The sequence below is a fragment of the Clytia hemisphaerica genome, unplaced genomic scaffold, assembly GCF_902728285.1.
Source record: "Clytia hemisphaerica strain Z4C2 unplaced genomic scaffold, Clytia hemisphaerica genome assembly, whole genome shotgun sequence".
NCBI lineage: Eukaryota > Metazoa > Cnidaria > Hydrozoa > Leptothecata > Clytiidae > Clytia > Clytia hemisphaerica.
In genome coordinates this window covers 1,177,472-1,197,719 of record NW_027103734.1, presented here as the reverse complement: position 1 = coordinate 1,197,719, position 20,248 = coordinate 1,177,472, and the positions used below count along the sequence as shown (strand labels likewise).

At 38.0% G+C, this 20,248-nt stretch overlaps 2 protein-coding genes across 2 annotated transcripts; one reads left to right on the top strand and one right to left on the bottom strand.

The window, feature by feature from the left end:
• The first annotated feature begins 328 nt into the window (after positions 1-328).
• LOC136805082 (protocadherin Fat 4-like) lies at positions 329-16,171 on the top strand. Its single transcript, XM_067061645.1, has 9 exons — positions 329-4,751; positions 4,890-5,091; positions 5,278-5,646; positions 5,827-12,601; positions 12,830-12,888; positions 13,054-13,367; positions 13,540-13,669; positions 13,851-13,983; positions 14,433-16,171. Exons 1-9 carry the CDS (start codon positions 365-367, stop codon positions 16,035-16,037), a joined length of 13,974 nt encoding a protein of 4,657 aa, XP_066917746.1. The 5' UTR covers positions 329-364; the 3' UTR covers positions 16,038-16,171.
• Positions 16,172-16,890: 719 nt separating this feature from the next.
• LOC136805078 (vesicular inhibitory amino acid transporter-like) lies at positions 16,891-19,199 on the bottom strand. Its single transcript, XM_067061642.1, has 3 exons — positions 18,875-19,199; positions 18,485-18,656; positions 16,891-18,206 (listed from the first exon to the last, which is right to left on the bottom strand). The coding sequence occupies exons 1-3, from the start codon at positions 19,044-19,046 to the stop codon at positions 17,195-17,197; spliced, it is 1,356 nt and encodes a 451-aa protein (XP_066917743.1). The 5' UTR covers positions 19,047-19,199; the 3' UTR covers positions 16,891-17,194.
• Positions 19,200-20,248: the final 1,049 nt, after the last annotated feature.

Below are 20,248 nucleotides of genomic sequence, written 5' to 3'. Positions count from 1 at the left end.
TGATTTTTATTTCTTTTTTAATTTGTAGCAGAGGGAGATTTTTTTGGAATCGAAAGTGATTTCTCAAATTTCGTGTGAAAATTATCTGTGCATTCTGTGTGTATATACTGTACTTTCCTTTTGTTGCGAGATAATACTTCGGCAAAATTCTTGTTGGCTGAATGGTAAGCTTTCCCCCACCAAATTTGTTCTCCGGGGTAGGAAATTCCAGAGAAAATTATTACAGGATAGTTTTCTTATTCTTATAACTCTTGTACCCTTTCAAAGAAATGACATGAGAAGAAGTTGTTTTCCCATCAACGTTTATTTTTTTTCATCTTTCAGAAATAAGAAGTAATAAGAAAAATCGGCATGAGAAATCAAAATGGCGCAACAACAGATTCTCATCCTCCTTTGTTTAGCACTGACATTACCTATCGTTAGAGCTTACTTTTCCTATCGGTTCCAAGTCCGTGAACATGAGCTACTACCATTGACATTAGGGAGAATACCAACGATTGAAAACGGAACAGTTGTGTTTGTGCGTAATATTGACCCTTTATATGTAAACGTTAACGTATCCACAGGCATTGTATCTACAATCTCTCCAATAGACCGTGAAGAAATTGAATCGATTCGTTGTTTCATTGTGAACGAATTCTCCAAACAATCACTCAGTCAGATTATAATCGACATCATCGACGTGAACGACCATTATCCAGAATTCCATCCATCCACCAAACAACTCTCAATCTCGGAGTACTTCAAAGTAGGTCACTCGTTGAGCCTGCTCTCACCAGTTGACAAAGATTCTGGCTACAATGGAATGATCTCAAACGTCACATTGAAAAACAACGAATCTCGCTTTTCCATCGTCTACAATAAAAAAGACAGTAAATATTTCAGCTTAGTTTTAGAAGAACCTCTAGATCGTGAAGATGAGCCATTCATCGTGATCGAACTGATGACAACAGACTGTGGTTCACCTTCTCTTTCTTCCAAAGCAATAATCAATATCACCGTCCAAGATATCAATGACAACCAACCAGTATTCCCAAACACTAATATGTTCTTAAGCATCTCCGAAGCAACAGAAGTCAACTCGTCACTTATTTCCATGAACGCTACCGATCTTGATGATGGAGATAACGCAGAGATTTTATACACGTTAACCAGTAGTAAAGAAAATTTGGGAGATAATTATTTCATGATTGACTCTCATACCGGTGTTGTTCGTTTGATACAGAGACTGTTGTATGAGCAAAACACATTCTTTGATTTGACCATCACGGCTAAGGACCATGGCTCACCAAGCCTCTCTTCCACGACATCACTCAGGATCTCAATCACAGACTCCAATAACCATCCACCGACAATTTCCATCCCAAAACAACATTTCACCATTAAAGAACATAATCCTATCGGACAATTCTTAACATACGTCACTATACATGATGAAGATTCCGTCGAAGGGAATTTCTCATTAAAGCTTCAGAACCATAAGTCCATTTTCACTGTCAAACCATTTCAACTTAGAAAATTAGACCAGACATCGAAAAAAGCTATCCGATATTACTTGACCATCGAACAATCAATCGAGTACACAAGTTATCCATATTTTGAGCTAAATCTAAAAGCCACGGACGGTTTGTACGAAGCTTACGCTAAACTTTTCATTGACGTTCAAAACGTAAACAATGACCCACCAAATTTTGACCAGCAAAATTACGTAACGGACTTCTACGTACGATCTCCGGAAGGTTCATACGTAGCCACGATGCACGCAACTGACACAGACTTCAGCGACGGCGGGAATATTACGTACAATTTAGCTCCATCGATGCTTAGTAATCATTTTAATATTTCATACACTGGTGTCATATTACTGACTAAACCATTACCATTAGACCAGGTCGGTTTTATCAACTTAACAATTTCCGCAACCGACCATCAAACACCTACCAAACAAACTTTCGGTTACCTTTCGATGAAATTGGTCTCCAGAAAAAGCCCGTGTCAACCGAAAATTTCGACCTATCCTCGGAAAATTGAACTCGATAGAGCAGAACTCTCTAAAACCATCGCAGCATACCCAACAGAAAACAATTGCCTGGTTCTTTATAACTTACAAACGAATGTTGCAGAAACTGTTTTCACCATAAATGAGCATGGAGAGGTATATTTTCATGAAATGCCAACGAAGCATGACCAATCAGTAAACCTCACCATCACTGCATACAATATTCACAATCTCCATTATACGGATACTATATCAACCATTATAACTTTCATTGACGAAAAAATCACCACGGATCATGTTGAGTTCGAAAAACCGTACTATTTTGTACAGTTAAAATCAGATGCAAAAGTTGGCGATTTTGTTACGCGAGTCGTGCCTGTTCCTATGACAACTGCAAAATATTTTATTGAGGGTGAAACCAATAATTTTTTGCGAATTGACAATGATGGAAGGATTTATATTATGAGACGTTTGAACAGGGTCAACATGTGTAACGTTTACATGATAAAAGCTATGGTAAACCCGACTAAAAACATTTCAACAATTCTGATGCATTCTACTGAAAGCACGAGTGCACTTACAAAAGGGAGCGGAATATTCATGAGAGATATATTTTCATTTACTGTGAAAGAACATTCACCAAAAGGCTGGATTATCGGTAAAATTCGACTCGCTCATCCAATAACAAATTCAAGACACTTTTATATTGAACCTGCTGAGACATCGAGATTATTCAAAATCGACAATCAAGGATACTTGAAACTCGATCAACCACTTCGAAACGTCAATACGAAAACTGTTTATAAACTCGTCATAACACTTACCACTAATTGTTCTTTGTACCGAGTTCCAGTACAAGTTAGAGTCGAACATCTTAATGACCATACCCCTTACTTCACATCACCTAATTTTGCCCAGTTAAATTCTTCCCACCCAACCATACACCCTGTCTACCACGCCACCGCCCGAGATTTAGACACTGCTCAAAATAGAGAACTGATATTTCAACTGGCACAAAACGGGAATGGATATTTTTGTATGGACCAAAAGAGTGGAGATGTTTATCTGACTCGAAGGATTCATTCTAAAGAACAAAAAATCTTTGTGTTGAAAATGCGTGTATTAGATCGTGGTCAACCCCAAAGATCGTCTACAAAGACAATTCACTTAATATGGAATGGTAATTTAAATGATGAACGTCGAACCAGAATGAACGTCCATGTCAACGAGACAATACTTGGAAAAGGCTTTCTTCAACTACCAGCAGCTGACAGATCGTATTCAATTGAAAGTCATTCAGATATCTTTGGAATATACCCTAACAACTGGATTTACACGAAAACTCGAACAGTTGAGCAACATTATTACAAACTTTTGATCAGCGAGGTAGGAGAAGTAAATCAAAACCAAAATAAACAAAATGGCGTCATTGTTTACGTCACCACTAACTCGAGCAAGCCAAGGCAGATTTTCGATAGATCCATTTATGATTTTGTGGTCAACAATGACTACACAGGAGTCGCCATTGCCAACATTAGCCTGTCTACCAACGATAACAAGACTGTTTTGTATCTTCCCGAGGCTAACGACTACGTAGACATTCTATTTCAAAGTCATCTTTTATTGAAATCCAAGCTAGATTGTGAAATACTTCGAGAAACAAACTGTCAGATCATATTCCCCATCAGTGGAGTTCGCAACGGAGTAAAAGAGACTGCCATCGTTAAACTTAAAGCCATGGATCGAAACAACCATGGCCCACGATTCATATCCGATCACGTGACTTATGAATTATCCTCAAAAGATTCATACATTATACCAAGTGGCGTTCTTGAAGTTCGAGATCGTGATTTAAGATCTGAGTTTATGTTTTCTATTAAAAACTCGAACTGCTCGTCCGTCGCTCGTATCAATTCAACAGATGGAGAAATACGTTTTGCTAACCCTCTGAAAGGAAGCTGCATGATGCATATTCTTGTCCTTGATACTGATGTCCCATCCAAGAACGACACAACAGAGCTACTGATTTATAACATACATCAAAAGGACATATATTTACCGAAAGACGAGAAAATCACAATTAATGTGTCAGAAAATGTACCTTTGGGAACTGTTCTATACCAATATCCACATAGTGCTGGTGATTTCGATTTCAAGTTTAAATCTATTTCCAGCACTCATTTCTTAGTCCATCCATCAACAGGTTCGGTGATTGTTGAACGAGAAATGGACTACGAACAACAAAGAAATCATTCTTTGCTTTTATTGATAAACGATAAAACCAACATTGAAATCCTCGTCAACGTGTTGAACGAAAATGATAATCCTCCGGTACCGAAAGAAGAACATGTCAAACTAACCATCCGAGATGATATGCCCGTCGGTTCCGTATTTCCCGTTTGTACTGCAAAGGATTTGGATAGAGACTTACTGCAGTATTCAATCGATTGGAAAGTAATGGACGTTGAAAATCAATTTTTCAATTTCTACAAGAACAATTGCTCTTTGAAACTGAAAGAAAATTTAACGGAACTTGCAGTCTCAGAGATGGAGGTTCAAATTTCGATCAGCGATGGAGTGCATTTGGTAAAGATTGACGTCAGTTTAAGGATACTGAGAGTGAGCGCACCAAGAATTCTCTCTCCATCTGCGTGTCTCGTCCCTTCCAATGTTGATAATGGCAGCTTACTTTATCAAACTGAAGTTCAAAAGTCATACCTGGACCAAATCAAGGAATATTCCATAGAGAAAGGTATGCGCTCTACTTCAATATATCCTTACATCAATAATTAGAATGTGAAAAGATTGTAGTTTAAATCTTCCTTCCTTCCTGACAAATGAATAAATTAAAATTCAATGATTAACCCACGAACTTCTTTAACAATTTTAGGTCTGGTATCACACCTCTTCATTGTCAACTCCACTGGTGGAATGCAACTTCGCCAGAATTGGCCAAACCAGCACAACTACATCATCCTGAACATTCTGGTGAAAACAAAAGCTGGCATACAAACAACATTCAAATTACTTTTGTTCAAAGATGTTGATGGTGATTTGGCTTTCGAAAGTGATACATACTTTCATTCGATCAGGTTGGTCATGATTGTTTTTGCTTTTCATTGAGAATTTCGGAAAAAAAATACTATTAGTGTTGTTTGTACAAGATTTTAAAAAGATGATCCCCAAATCCTCGGTCTTACTACCTTCAAAAAACATCGATCGTGACTTTTTTAGTGCTACTTTCCAATAACCCATCATCGTCCGCAATTTCTTTCCAGTGAAAACAAAGACGTCGACTACAACTTACAAGTGCGAGTTCGAAAACCGTCAGCCGGCATCGTTTATCACACTGTGTCCGGTAAATATGCGTACTGCTTGAAAGTTGATGAAAATACCGGACAAATCAGTATTCCGACACCGATTGACCGGGAAATGACAGGTCCCCGGATCGACATGAACATATATGCCATCGATATGCGAAACTATCAAACAGCATGTACAGAATATTCGTTTTTTATTGACGGAGTCAACGATAACGCGCCACACTTTTGGAGACATCCTTCAGAGGTTTGGGTTCAAGAGAATGAAATCAACCGGAAGATTCTGAAATTCAATGTGACCGATTTTGATGAAGGCGATATAGTATCGTAAGTTATTGTGGATGCAAAGGTTTATTTACATTAAATGTTCACCTACTTTGAATTTTATTAAAGGGTTCTTTGCAAAAAAAACATCCATGCTAGAGACATAAAAAGAAGCAAATTAAAAATATTGACTTTTTTCCATTCTTAATTGACAAATTTATGTAATCTTCATATTATTTTCAGGTACAAAATCACATCAGGAAATGATTTAAACCTATTCAAACTCCAAACTGATGGTTCCCTTGTTGTTGGTGATATACCTCTGGACTATGAAGAACAGAAGATTTACATCCTGGAAGTCGTTGCCAGTGACAACGGGTCACCATCTTTAGAAACAAAAACAACAATCAAGATCTACGTCACCGATCAAAATGATCACACACCCTCTTTCAGTGAACAACAGCCATATTTCGAGATTTTTGAATCTTTGCCTGTTGGAAGTCTCATTGGGAATATCACGGCAACCGATTTAGATTCTGATAGAAATGGCGCTGTTCAATACAAAACCGTTACTGGTGATTACGGTTATTTCAACATGGATCCATCAACTGGCCGAATATATTTGGTAAAGCCTTTGAGTTGTATAGATATTTGTGCTTTTTACATCGAAATTGAGGCTGAAGACAATGGTAGTCCATCAAAAGGGCAAAGGACATCAATCGTCATCAATATCATTCCCGAAAACGAACAAATCCTCAGCAAAAACCAATACAATGTCACTGTTCCATATCATCTGTCCATGAACTCTAAAGTTACCCAACTGGAGATAGCACCATCAAAGTTTTTATATGGCAAGAAAATCTTCTTTTCGATCGTTGATGATGATGGTTTCTGGATTTCAGAAAGTGGAGCTGTTTACCTCAGACACGAAATCCCTTATGAAGCGAATCACATCCAAATGTTGGTCAGAGCAAGTCGTAACAAATGTACTTCTGATTTCGAACTTGCTACAATCAGCATCGAGATATTGAGGGATAACAGTGCACCTTCCTTTTCCAGTATAAGAGATGTTTTTTTTGCCGTGGAAAATTCTGTGATTGGTTCAACTATAGGTCACGTGACAGCAGTAGGAGAAGGAGAAATTGTATATCAACTGGCAGGTTCAAACACAGCAAATCTACCATTTGCGATGTCCTCAAATGGTTCTCTCATACTAACCAAACCAATAGACTTTGAGAAGAAAATTAAATACCTTTTGGAAATTGAAGCTTTTTTCAAGAACAAACCGTCACAAAAAACAAGACAAGTTGTGTACATTTTTGTGGTTGACGTTAACGATAATTACCCACAATTCAACCATCATTCACCGACCATTGACATCTCCACGAATCATGATCCAAGCCGGCAAATCTTTCAGATCCACGCAACTGACTTGGATAGTGGAGATAACGGGAAGTTAGAATACCGGTTACTCAACTATACGGATGTTTTTAGAATCGATGCAAACAGGGGTTCTGTTTTCATCGTAAACGGAACTTTCAAACACGGGGATGACTTTAGAATCGGAATCGAAATTAGGGATAGTGGAGAAAATCCCAAATCAAACTCAACTTCAGTCTTGATCAAATTTTTTGAATCAAAAATACCAACGAGATTTAAGAAATGTTACCATAAGATCAATGTCACTGAGAATCAAGCACCAATTGCTCATTTGTACAAATTTGACGTCGTTGATGAAGATCATCAAATCGTGACCAGCAAACAGTACAGCTTCAGAATCCTGGCCACTGGATCAGTTTTGGAAAAGTTCTCTATTCAGAATACAACAAGTGTTTTATCACAACTGAAGTCGTTAGACCGTGAACAAAATCCTGGCTTTGAATTTCATGTAGTGTTACACAAGAATGATGAAGAAGTTGACAGAGCATTAGTGAAAATAGAAGTGCTGGATCTGAACGACAATCCACCAGAGATCTCAAAGAACATGAGAGCAACAATTTCCGAGCATTCACCAAAAGGGACATTTATCATGTCAGTCAAAGCTGTCGACAAAGATACCGGTCCAAACGGACATCTTCAATATGCTCTAGGTAACTACCAATCAGAGTTCGAGATCGATAATCAAGATGGCAGCCTAACAGTGAAGAAAGATCTGGACCGTGAAATTCAATCTCGCTACGACTTGGTGGTGATTATACAAGATTTGACACCTCCACATCATTCAGTCAAATCAACCATCGCCGTCAACATTGAAGACATCAATGATAAACCACCAAAGTTTATCACGTCTTCATCAGAAATAATAATACCTCCTGGTTCACCAATAGGAACGTACTTAACAACTCTCCAGGCTTCAGATGCAGATACACCTGTCAATTCTAGAATGGTCTTCACATCGAATGATTCAATGATTTCCATTGATCAACACCTTGGTATTGTCATCTTATCAAAACCTACCGACTCATCGTTCTCTTTTCAAGCAAACGTGTCAGATCCAACAAAACCTAATTTCAAAGATACAATCACCGTAAAAATTCACATTCAAATTGGTTCATTTCCAACCTTGAAAAAGTCTAATCGTTACTACAGTATTGTGGAGAATGACGATTTTTATCTCCACAATGTCATTCATCGAGTGGAAGCGGTGAACAAAAACGACAACCTTCGCTTTGATATTGTACCCAAGGATCGAGTTGAATTCAGAATCAATCAAACTTCTGGCAAACTCTTTCTACGAAAAACACTTGATTACGAATCTCAAAGGTTTCACATCATCTGGGTAAGTGTTTGGAGTATCGATTCTCCAACATTCAAAAGTCATCAAAAGGTGACCGTCTTCGTCATCAACACCAATGACAACATACCAACATTCGAACAAAATGAAACAATGATTCGAGTTAGAGAAGATTCCATAAATCGAACAATCGGCAGATTCGAAGTCTTTGATTTTGATGAGGGAGATAAAATATTCTACTTCTTATCTCCACCATACACAAATAATGGATATACCATCAACCATAAAACAGGTGTTATAGAGAGAAATTTGGAACTGGACTTTGAAACAACAGCAGAATACAACCTGACAATATACGCAACTAACGACCCAACTGGTAACTCTGAAGATCGCAGTCAAATGTTTGTAAACATCCGAGTTTTGAATGTCAACGATGAACCGCCAAGATTCGTTAATCCACCAGAGAGAATTGAGATTCCAGAGAATTTCACTATTGGTGCACTGATCGACACTTTCAATGCAGTGGACGATGACAATTTATCTCCAATCACTTTCACAACAAACTTTCCTGATTATTTCAAGATTTCGCATACGGGTCAATTGAGCTTAATAAAGAGCCTGGACCGAGAAGTTCTTGGAACTAACCAATCACTGACATTCACCATCAACGATGGAGTTCATTCAACCAATCACAGCTTGACTTTGACAATAGAAGACGTTAATGACTCTCCTCCTCAGTTCTCTGCTACCAACTTCACCATAGAATTTCCAGAAAAAACAAAGATAGGTGAAGAGATTTTTTACTTTCACGTACAAGACGCAGACGAAGGACAAAACGCAATTTCAAAGTTGGAGATGGTTACAACCGATCCAGATATCAACCAAATCTTCAAGCTCCACAACAATGGCTCTCTGGTCACACAAAAGAACCTTACCATCAAAGGACAACAAATAAGATTCAACCTCATCATTGAAGCGACCAATATGGGATCACCTTATTTCAGAAGTACAGCAAATGTTATCATCGAAGTCTTAGATCTCAACGATCATGCTCCAGTTTTCGAACAGAATTTCTATAAAGGATACATTCAGGCTGACGCCCCTCTCGGAGAAACAGTTTTAAGAGTTAACGCCAAAGATGATATTGATATAGGGCCTAATGCCTTGATCAACTATTCGATCGTCAATGGAAAAGGTAGTTCATTTTTTAGCATTGATTCAAACGGTAATGTTAATGTCACCAGATCCTTAAAATCACTCGTTGGTCAAACGGTGGTTCTCACCATTCAAGCAAAGGATAATGGACATTCACCTTTATCAAGCACGTGTGTTGCGAGCCTTACAATCGAACAACTAAATACACACCAACCTCAAGTATATGGAGAGCCTTACCTTCAATACGTCCTCGAAAATCAAACAATGCACGAACAGGTCCTTCAAATCAAAGCTGATGATGTTGAATCGAAAGTAGATTTGAAATTTCAAATGGTGAACGCCGAAGACAACTCACCTTGGACTATCCATAACAATGGTTCGATATTTCTGCGTGCTCCACTGGATCATGAAACACAGACCAATTATACCCTGATGATCAACATTACAGACAGCTCCAACAGTAATCCAAAATCTGTGATGACCACAGTTGAACTCCTCGTTGGCAACATCAATGACGAACCACCTGCTTTTGATCAAGTGCACTACAGTGTTTGTGTTCCAGAAAATTTTGATGTAACAAAACCTTTACTAAAAGTCCATGCTGAAGATGCAGATTCTATCAACACGGTGGTGTCATACTCAATACAGAATCCAACGTTCAATTTCGGGATCAATGCAACATCTGGTGACTTATTCTCCATGAGAACGTTCAACTATGAAGACAGATCATCATACATTCTCAGCATCGAAGCCAGTGACAGTGGATCCCCCATCATGAAATCTGTCGTCAAGATTACTGTAAACATTACAGGTATCAACGAATATAAGCCTCGTTTTGATGCAGCGTCTTATTTCTTCAACATCTCACGTAGAAGAAAAGAAAATGAACTGTTGGGAAAAGTCACAGCTTCAGACAGAGACCAAGGCCTCGATGGAGAGAGTTTTTACAAAATAGCAGCTCCACTCCGTAATGGCATCGCCGTTAACCCGATATCAGGGGATTTGACCATCTACAGAAGACCTTTACCACAGCTGCAAGAAGTCCGAATCCTGGTTTTCAATAAGAATCATCAGAGCTTCTTTGACCAAACACAAGTCAGAGTTGATGTATTTGATTTCACAGGGGCCCCTGTTTTTGAAAACGATGTGTACCGTATTTCGGTTTACGAAAATGAACCTATCCAAAACACAGTGTTTCGTGTCACGGCAAATTATTATGGTGGGGATAAAGATGGATTGTCTTACGGTCTGGTCAGTAAAATAGATCACTTCAGTATTGACTTACATAATGGTGATATCATCCTTGAAACTTTGTTGGATTATGAGCAAACAAAATTATATCAGTTTCAAATTTTTGCCAAATATGGTAACCTTCCTGAAGGATTCGCACAAGTACAAGCCCATGTGCTGGACTTCAACGATAATCCACCACGAGCTTCTAATCCAATATGCGTTGGAAATGTTACTGAAAACACTGCACCAGATTTTACCATAATACCAAAAATCTCAGTAACAGATGCAGATGGTCCGCATAATGGAGCCCCGTTTCATTTCAGTATAAATGACAACGCAGAAAAATTTGAGATAGACGAATCGAGCGGGATGGTGCGGAACAGAGTATCACTTGACCGTGAAGAGCAGCCTGTCTACAACATATCAATCAGGATCGCTGATAGTGGGACTCCTCCTTTATCATCTCTTTACAACTGCATCATTAACATCAATGATGTCAATGACAACCAAGGAACGAGTCGGCGAGCAGACATTATTGTATCCCAAGATAGTTTTCCGAAAATTGGATTTGGTGATGTTTCCCCGATTGATCCCGATTCAAATGATAAATACTCATGTGAGCTCGAAGATAAAAGTAACTTGTTGGTATTTGATACATATTCATGCTTTCTGAGACTAAAGAAATCAAAAGTGTCCGAATTTCCCGATTCAACAACTCTGGTTTATTTCGGACAGCATCGGAATGAGGAGAGAATAAAATCAAGCGTTACAATCAAAACAAGGGAGCTGCAAGCAACCTGGTTCCAACACAACGTTGCTTTGTTTGTTTCGAACATGAATGAGGATCAGTTTATCAGCTCACATTTTTACAGACTCGAAACATATTTGAATGAAGAGTTTACTGACAAGTTAGCCTCTTCACCAACCATTATGATAGCTTCAGTCAAAAATATTCATAATGGTGTCATCGTTGTTTTACTTCCAAACAAAGAAACAAAACAAAATGAAGACCTTCTGAGATACCATTTGAAGCAAAGTACAGTGAAGCTTGCCAAGCTGTTTGGAACAGCACACAGTGTATCCATATTCGAAGCATGCGAAGTAAACGGTTGCCAGGATACGAGTATGGTTTGCAAAAGTCAACTCGTTTTTACAGAGTACGTTATCCAAGAGACGAACAATCTGATTCTTCATGGGAGAGACTTCAACATCAAGAAGCAGTGTTTGTGCCCAGCTGGACGAGTTGGAGTTGGGTGTTCCAAAATACCTGAACGCTGCTCTGATCTTCCATGTCAAGCGAGCGGTCGCTGTGAGAATCTTCAAAATGGGGTCCTTTGTCACTGTCCAGATGGTTTGACTGGGAAATATTGTGAGCTCGATGTCAATGAATGTTTGTCGTCGCCATGCCAACAAGGGAGCACGTGCGTTAACAAACATGGCGGATTTTTCTGTGTTTGTGACGAAAATCATGAAGGAAAAACATGCGAAAAGAAGAAATCGCCTTGCTCATATAACCCTTGTTATAACAATGGACAATGTTTGAAATCCTTGACAAGCGAGTTAAACTACGAATGTAAATGCAGTTTTGGAGATTGGGGTTCTAGGTGTGAGAAACAGAGTTGGAATTTCGGCCCCGCCTCATGGGTTGAGATCATTGCAAACAGATCAAGTAGCGGACCATTACGAATAACTGGTGAATTCGCAACAATACAAAAAGATTCGTTACTAGCATGGACGGTTAACAAAGACTGGGTACTAGCTGTTCATATATCTGATGGGAAATTGAGTGTTTCCATGGTGATAAAACAAAAGATGACGTCATCAATAGTGTTGGAAAATGAGGTCATGGTGATGGATGGTCTATTTCATACATTTGAAGTTCGACTGCATGAAAAGGTGAGTGAACCATCTTCGAGCTTTTCAAGGGGTAAATTTAGACAAAAATTTTAGTATTCCGATGAGCCTCACATTTATTCAAATGAAGTTTGCATCATCTAGAAAACGGATTTGACTTTAGCTCGAGTTTTTGCTTTTCAAATCTCACGAGAGAATCTTATTTGGGGGCTTGTATTTCACGCAATAAAGAATATAGCTTGTTTTGAATTTACGATTCTCATTTTCCAGGAGATGATACTGAAGGTTGATGACCATGAAATATCAAGAAGAGTACAAACAAAAATGAAGTAAGTATCTATGATTTTTCATTATTACAAAAAACACTGAACTTGTGTCCGTCAATTGAAGTTGTTTCCACCTTTCACCACCACGTTTGGGGAGGGTTTTTTGCAATCAGGGGAATTTGTTTTTATCTATTTTGAAGAGTACCCAGTTTACTGTTCTTTATGTAGGGAAACGAATGATCTCACTGATGCAATTTACATGGGTGGTGTGAAGAGGGATGGAGATATCGAAAGTCTTCAGATGCTCAACCTCTCCTCCGTTGAGTTCATCGGTTGTATGAGACGTTTGAACATCAATGGTGCTATATTGAATGGTGAGATTTTATACCAACACTCTGATGGAGTGACACTTGGTTGTAAAAGGAAAGAAAACGTCTGCGAAGGAGATATATGTGGATATGGCAACCAATGTATTGATCGATGGAGCCATTTTGAATGTCAGTGCCGTCAAGATGGAATTCTTGCTAATGGATGTCTTAGAGGTATGATGATGAAGATGTCCTAGTATTTTATTGCCTCAATTAAGCCGTCCAAAATTCAATATTTCAAGAGATGATACCTCAGAGAAGATCCTACCTACGGGGGGGGGGGCTGGAGCGGTAAAAGTGACTGCACTAATGTGATATTTCTTTATTGGTGTTTTTTTTCTTCAAGACGACAAGAGTGTCCGGTTCTCGAAAGAAGGAAGAGGGATAAGTGTTCGACTAACGGACAGCGAAAGAAGAAAAAGGAGGCTGCAACAAGTGGAGAGTCAACAAGAAAAGAAAAACAAACGAAAGCGAAGGTAACGAAAAGAACAAAGGAAAATAATTATTCCTTATTATCCTAAGAGAAATATCTTTTTGTAGAAAAATGTGCTGACGATCATATCCTGGTTTGAGGACGAGCCAAAAGTTAGAGAAAATTGTGTTTAGAGAAGGATTCAAGTCCGCCCACAAAACATAAAAATATACTTTAAAATTTAGAAACCAATTTATGGAGTTCTACTACCAAGAAAGAAGCATGACCAACAACCTATTAGCAATTCAATTTCGTACACGAAAAGACGATGCAATCCTTTTCAATAGCACTGACGTTCACGGAATGACACTCATATCGGTAAGAAAAATTAAACTTTTACTGTATACTGAGTTATAAAAAATCTTCTACACATTTTTTTATACAAGCAACCAAGTTGCTAAGGCTTGAGCCCTATCTCGTAAAATAAAAGCTTTTTAGATAATACTAGCCATCACCCGGCGTCGCATCCGCCGAGTAGAGTGTTGTTGAACACATCAAAAGCTTATTACCCTTCCCCACCACCCTTTGGATGGTGGGGAAGGGTAATAAGCTTGAATTCCAGAAAATAAGCTAGATTGCTAAGCAACCCCGAGCCCTGACCCGAAAATTGGAGTTGCTTATAAAAAAATGTGTATTTAGAGAGTAAGAAAACACAAATAAGAAAAACATTTTTGTACTGATTTTGCTGAATTTTTTTCTGTATAGACCGATTCAGCGCAATCCAGTAAATTCCAATCATTTAAAGCTTGTTCATTTTCATATTTTAGTTTGGAAAAGAACAAGTCCATTACTCATTCACTACAAAGAAAAACGATTTGAAGGGGCAAGCAAATCTTGACCATCGAGTCAATGATGGTCAATGGCATGAAATCTTACTCAAGGCTCAACCGAGATCAGTGGAATTGACGTTCGACGGGAATCAAACAAAACGATACACTTTTAAAGGAGATATACACCACTTCTTCGCCTCTTCAGTTCAGAATTATTTATTCGGCGAGGCGTTTAGCGGATGCTTTGGCAAAATACAGATCAATGACCATTTCTTTGTGTTAGGTTCATCGAATAGTGTTTTTGAGATCGATGAGCCGTCATCTATCGAACGTGGTTGTATGCCAAGTGATGTCTGTTCGCACCGACCTTGTGTAAATAACGCACTGAACTATTGTGTCGATATTTGGGAATCGTTCAAGTGCGTGAAACCAGGGGTGTGTTTGGAAAGAAAATGTGAGAACGGTGGTCGATGTATACCTAAGGGTTTGAGTTCATTTTCATGTGATTGTACGAGGACACAATATGGTGGCAAAAGTTGTCAGATTCCTTTAGCGTGTCTCGATAACCCGTGTTCAAGCAAAGAAAACTGTTTGGCAAATGGACCTACATATCAATGCGTCGTTATGGAAACTAAAGAATCGAAAAATCAAAACATAGGACTAGGAATTCTAATCGCTATTGTTGTAGCGAGTATTTTCGTATTGATCATAATCGCGATAGGAATCGGGTGTCTATCGAGTAAACGTCGATGGAAAGAGAAAGAATTTCGTGTGGACATGTTCAAAGAAGGATTCGAGAATGATGCAGTTGAGCATTATCATCATCCTATAATGGAAGGCGACGAATCTTACGGAACCGACCATCCTAACCAACAAGCTGTTCTCCCTCACAGACACAGGAGAAGCAAGAAAACGAGTCATTCTCTGCCTGAGCTTCGCGAGAGGCCTTTCTCTATACTCAAGAACAGGTACAAGTCGGCTCAACAATTTCATCACCAGCCTCCTAAAGATAAGGGGTCATTAGATGACGTGTATGAGAATGATCTTTACAACAATTCATACCCTCATCCTCCACCGCAAGGAGAGTCAGGCTTCAACTCGTCATACAGTGAAGGGGAAAGTTCAGTGGATGAGCAAAGTAGTGTTTATTATTCCACATCAGCAGCACAGGTTGAACTTTATGATATCGAACGTGCTAGTATGCAATTCAGTGAAATGAGTTTCAAATATGATCCACCAATCAAAAACAACGCTATGGAAACATTACGTCATGTGAATCAAGGTTACGTCAGTGATTCCTCTGATGCTTATTTTACATCCAGTGAATTTGAATACGGTAAAAGGAATGTCAACCGAAGAAATCCTGCCTTTATTTTGAATGAACAGAATAAGCGAAATTTGAAACATGGTAAGAATGACCATGGTGGTAGACAATCTGAACCCGATACCTGGTCATACGGAGGTTCTACACTCTCTAAAGGAAAACAAACTTTGGAATTGAGAGAGAAGATATTAAGAGAACAACTGGGCAAGAAAACGAACGGAAATGGTGAACTTGAAAAGTCAGAAGATCACATTTCTGAAGCTGAAGAATTTGTATAATTATTTTTTCTCAAAAAAATAGTTTGTTATAACTTTTCCATACAGCAAGCACGGTTGGTTTACAAGGTGTAAAAGGTATATTTGATATGCTAGCAATTGAAAGATGAACACACTTTCTAGAGTTTTTTTCAGTATGGTCTGAATAAAGAAGTGTATAAAAATACTGCCTTGAGTCGTCCAAAGAAATGATGCTTTGATTAAGGCTACAAGTGTCCTTCAAAAGAACGCAACTTAACTAGCTAGCCAGCCATTTACAATTTTTAGTTTAATAGAATTCTTATTTAATATATTTTCTAGTTTTTTTAAGATTGTAAATACATGTACCGGGTGTCTCTGAAAAAACTTCCCCCTGTTTGATTCAAAATTGCGAAAAAGTGAAAAAATATATTAGCTTGATTTTTTCGAAATCGTTTAGAGGAGGGTTTAACTTAAACTTTGGTATATCAAACTTTAAAATTGCTTCATTAGACCAAAGGTTATGATGACAAAAAGAGTAAAAAATCTTTTTTCAAAAAGAGCGAAAAAAGACGAAAAAACAGGGTATCAAATCTTTTGTTAGAAAAAAAGACACTCAAACTTTCTCTTCTCCACTCAAATAGACTCGCTAAGCTTTGGAAACTTTTGGAAAAATTTTGATAAAAGTTTGTTGCTTTTTTAAACTTCATGCTCATTAATGAATCCAAAAGGAGCTCTAAATTGGCAATAAAAATCATTAAAAACGAATAATAAAACAAAAAAGATGCACAGAAGTTCAAAAGTAAAACTTTACTGTCAATAAAGTAGTATTTTCTTGTCTAATTTGAACAATTTCTTTACTCTTTTTGTCATAACTTTTGATCTAATGAAGCAATTTCAAAGTTTGATATACCAAAATTTAAGTTAAACCCTCCTCTAAACGATTTCGAAAAAATCAAGCTAATACATTTTTTCACTTTTTCGCAATTTTGAATCAAACAGGGGGAAGTTTTTTCAGAGACACCCGGTATGTCATAAAAATATATCATACCAGATACTTTATCATCTTGTGTAAAATCAACCAAGTCCACTCTTTTTTCCTTCATGCCAGGCCAAATGTACAAATTGACTATTTGAAAACCTATTTTTATCAAGCAGAAAGGTCCTGCAAGTGAAATTCAAAAATCCAAGTAACCAGCTTTCTAATCAACAGACCATACTTCTTTAGTGTTATATTTGAACGCGTGTACCATGGCCAATCCTGAGAAATACATTCCAATTCCCATGAAAAGAAGACTACCAACGATCAACAAAATATTGAAAACCAATTCGAAAGTGTTTATTTTGTCCCATTTCAAGATACAGTAAAAAGCACATGGGAAAATGATTTCAAGGAAGCATCCGGTGAAACAGCCAATGAATGATAAGACCAAGCAAAAATGTGGAACACTGATCGCCATCAGAAGCGTCACCAAAACGAGGCCAGTGCGCACCAAAACGCGCCGTTTCATTCCTTTATCAACATCTCCAGTGCTTTCGGTGATAGAGGAATCGTTCTCGAGAATCTCAAAAGCAGTAAACATAGGGAGGGTATAGGAGGATAAGGCTAGGAACAGAACTACTATATTGACCATAGTTAGAAGGACTCCAGGTGGCAGATTTAAGGCCACCACTTGCAACGTACTGTCCCCAAATGTCATGTAAGCCACAACGCCTATCCCAATTTTCAACAATGTCATAGCAGTGTATCCTAGATTCATGACAGTTCCAACTTTTTGTGGTTCCCGCATACTAGCCTCTATGACGGAGAGATACATTTGAGAAGAATAGGAGGCTATGATGACACCAATGGCTGAAATAAACTCCTTTGCAGAGATGATTGACATCTGACCGACCTTCCACGTAGCAACGGATGTGAAACAGTACATGATAATGACCGCTGTCACAAAAGCAGCGGAAACAACCGTGACCGTACTCATTAACGAAATATGGTACAATTTCTTTAGAAAAACGTTCGGATAAACGATCAATCCGAAGACTAGGATCCAGACTCCTGATGGAAAAATTTTGACGGGAAAAAGAATGTGTAGGACGGAAACAGAAACGATTGGATACAGGGTTGCCATGAACAATAATTCCAACACTTGTACAAGCAGTATAATTCGACGACCGTATTGAGGCCAAATCGCTTCTCCAACTTCTGCGTAACTGGTCCTGAGAAATTCAAAATAAACGAATTAAACGAAGTGCTCAGTCTAAAACATTTCAAAGGATTCAAGTAAAGGAAAAAATAAATTCGAGCTCCAGAATGGCTTTAAAATTGTAAGATTGGTTGGTAATGGGCAGAAAGGTTAAAAAAATACACAAGTGGTCGACGTATGCCATGTTTCTTTGTAAGAGTCCAATTTTTAAAACTTAACTTTAAGCAAAGCGCAAAGCCGTTGTTAGATCTAACCACTTCTGGTATAAAAAACAAAGATGTACAAAACTACCTGGTTCTGACAATAGTGGTTGATCCATCCTCCTCATTCTCCATCTCATCATAATGACACTTGATCAAGATTTGGCCAGTGTAATTCGAAATGGCTGCTACGATCACCAAGGCAACGATACTCCACCACCCACCGCCTTTGATGACGTAAGGCATCGCTAGGATGGCAACACCTTGGTAAATGAAAGAACCATATGCTTGAGAGGTTTCGAAATTAAAATCTGACTTTTAATATGATTAATGGATTATTTATAATGGCCTTTTATTGAAGTCAGAATATCACAGCAGGGAAATATATTTTAGCGAATAAGAATTGAAATTGAAAAGTAATTAAGGATTCGACGGATTCGCTCAAATAAAAATATTTCTTCGACAAACTTTTAGTTTGTACCTTGAATGGAATTGCAGATATTCCAAAAAGCATTAGAGGAGGAGATTTTGTCACGTGATTGATCCTCTGAACACTCTCCACCATCCTGTTCGTCCCCAGTCTCCACATCGGCCGGTAAACGCTCGTATAAATGGAACCGCTCACATACGTTTGAAAAGAGTTCTTTCACCATTTTCTTGTTACGTATATGTGTGTGAGTTTTGTCCCTAGGGTTTTTACACCCTAGCTTTTAGCGTCGTTGGTCTAAGGAAAGCTTGGAATCTTTGCTTCACTGGTTTCTCTGGTTTCTCTGGTTTGTCTGGTTTCTCTGGTTTCTCTGGTTTGTCTGGTTTGTCTGGTTTCTCTGGTTTGTCAGGTAATCTTTCGGTGATCTCTAGATCATCAGGTTGTTATATTCGAAGTGTCTTCAACTTCATTTCCCTCGCTGTAACAATGACTTCAAAATAATCTACAATTTCTAAAATGTTTGTGTTGATATAAGCTACACAACCGAAATGGGGTCCAATCACTAGAGTTATATACGCCTACTATTACTACAATGAAAAGATACACTACAATTATTATATACACCCATCTGTCGAAATGACTTCAAAACAAGGGGAGTAAGGGAAGAGGATGAATAATAAATAACAAAATCATTTAAAGGGAGGGTTCTTTCCAACAGTATCTATGGTTCCTATAAAACCCACCAGGAACCCTCACCATTGATTCCCCATTGATCCACACTCATATAAACAAAAATGACAAAGATTTTATGGAATAAGTCAAGTTTACCTACAAATTGTACTCAGATGAAGAAAGGTCTGGCTCTCAGCTAACGTAAGGAGTCGGAGTAACTAATGGAAAAGTAAGTCAAGTTCTTACAGAAAAATTGAAGAATGAAAATTCACGAAAAGTAAAGTGGTGAATATTGTGAAGAGTGGAGACATCTGTTTGTTTGATACAAGGATATGAAAAGAGAGGAATACTTTCTCAAAATCTTCTTTTCTTTCACAATATCCATCACAAATTAAAGTAATTTCAAGGGGTTGGACCAAAACATTAAAAGAATTCACATGTAAACATGATCTCAGACTGTTTTAAATTTTTACTTTCTCCCTCATTGAGCGATTATTTTTGGACTAATATCAAAACTCTCATGTTGAATAGATGAGGATGACTGTTCATTATTGATATTGTTGACTTTCTATTGTGTGTTTTGGAAAGTCTGTTTCAATGGAAATTGCTGTCAATAAAGTTTTCAAAGTCATTATTTCGGAGGTATTGATGATGGAGTTATAGACTGAAAAACTAAAACTAATTAATCTTTTATCACTTTCTAGATATTCTTTCTTTCCATTGCAGACAATGCTCCAATAATCGGACTACAAGCAT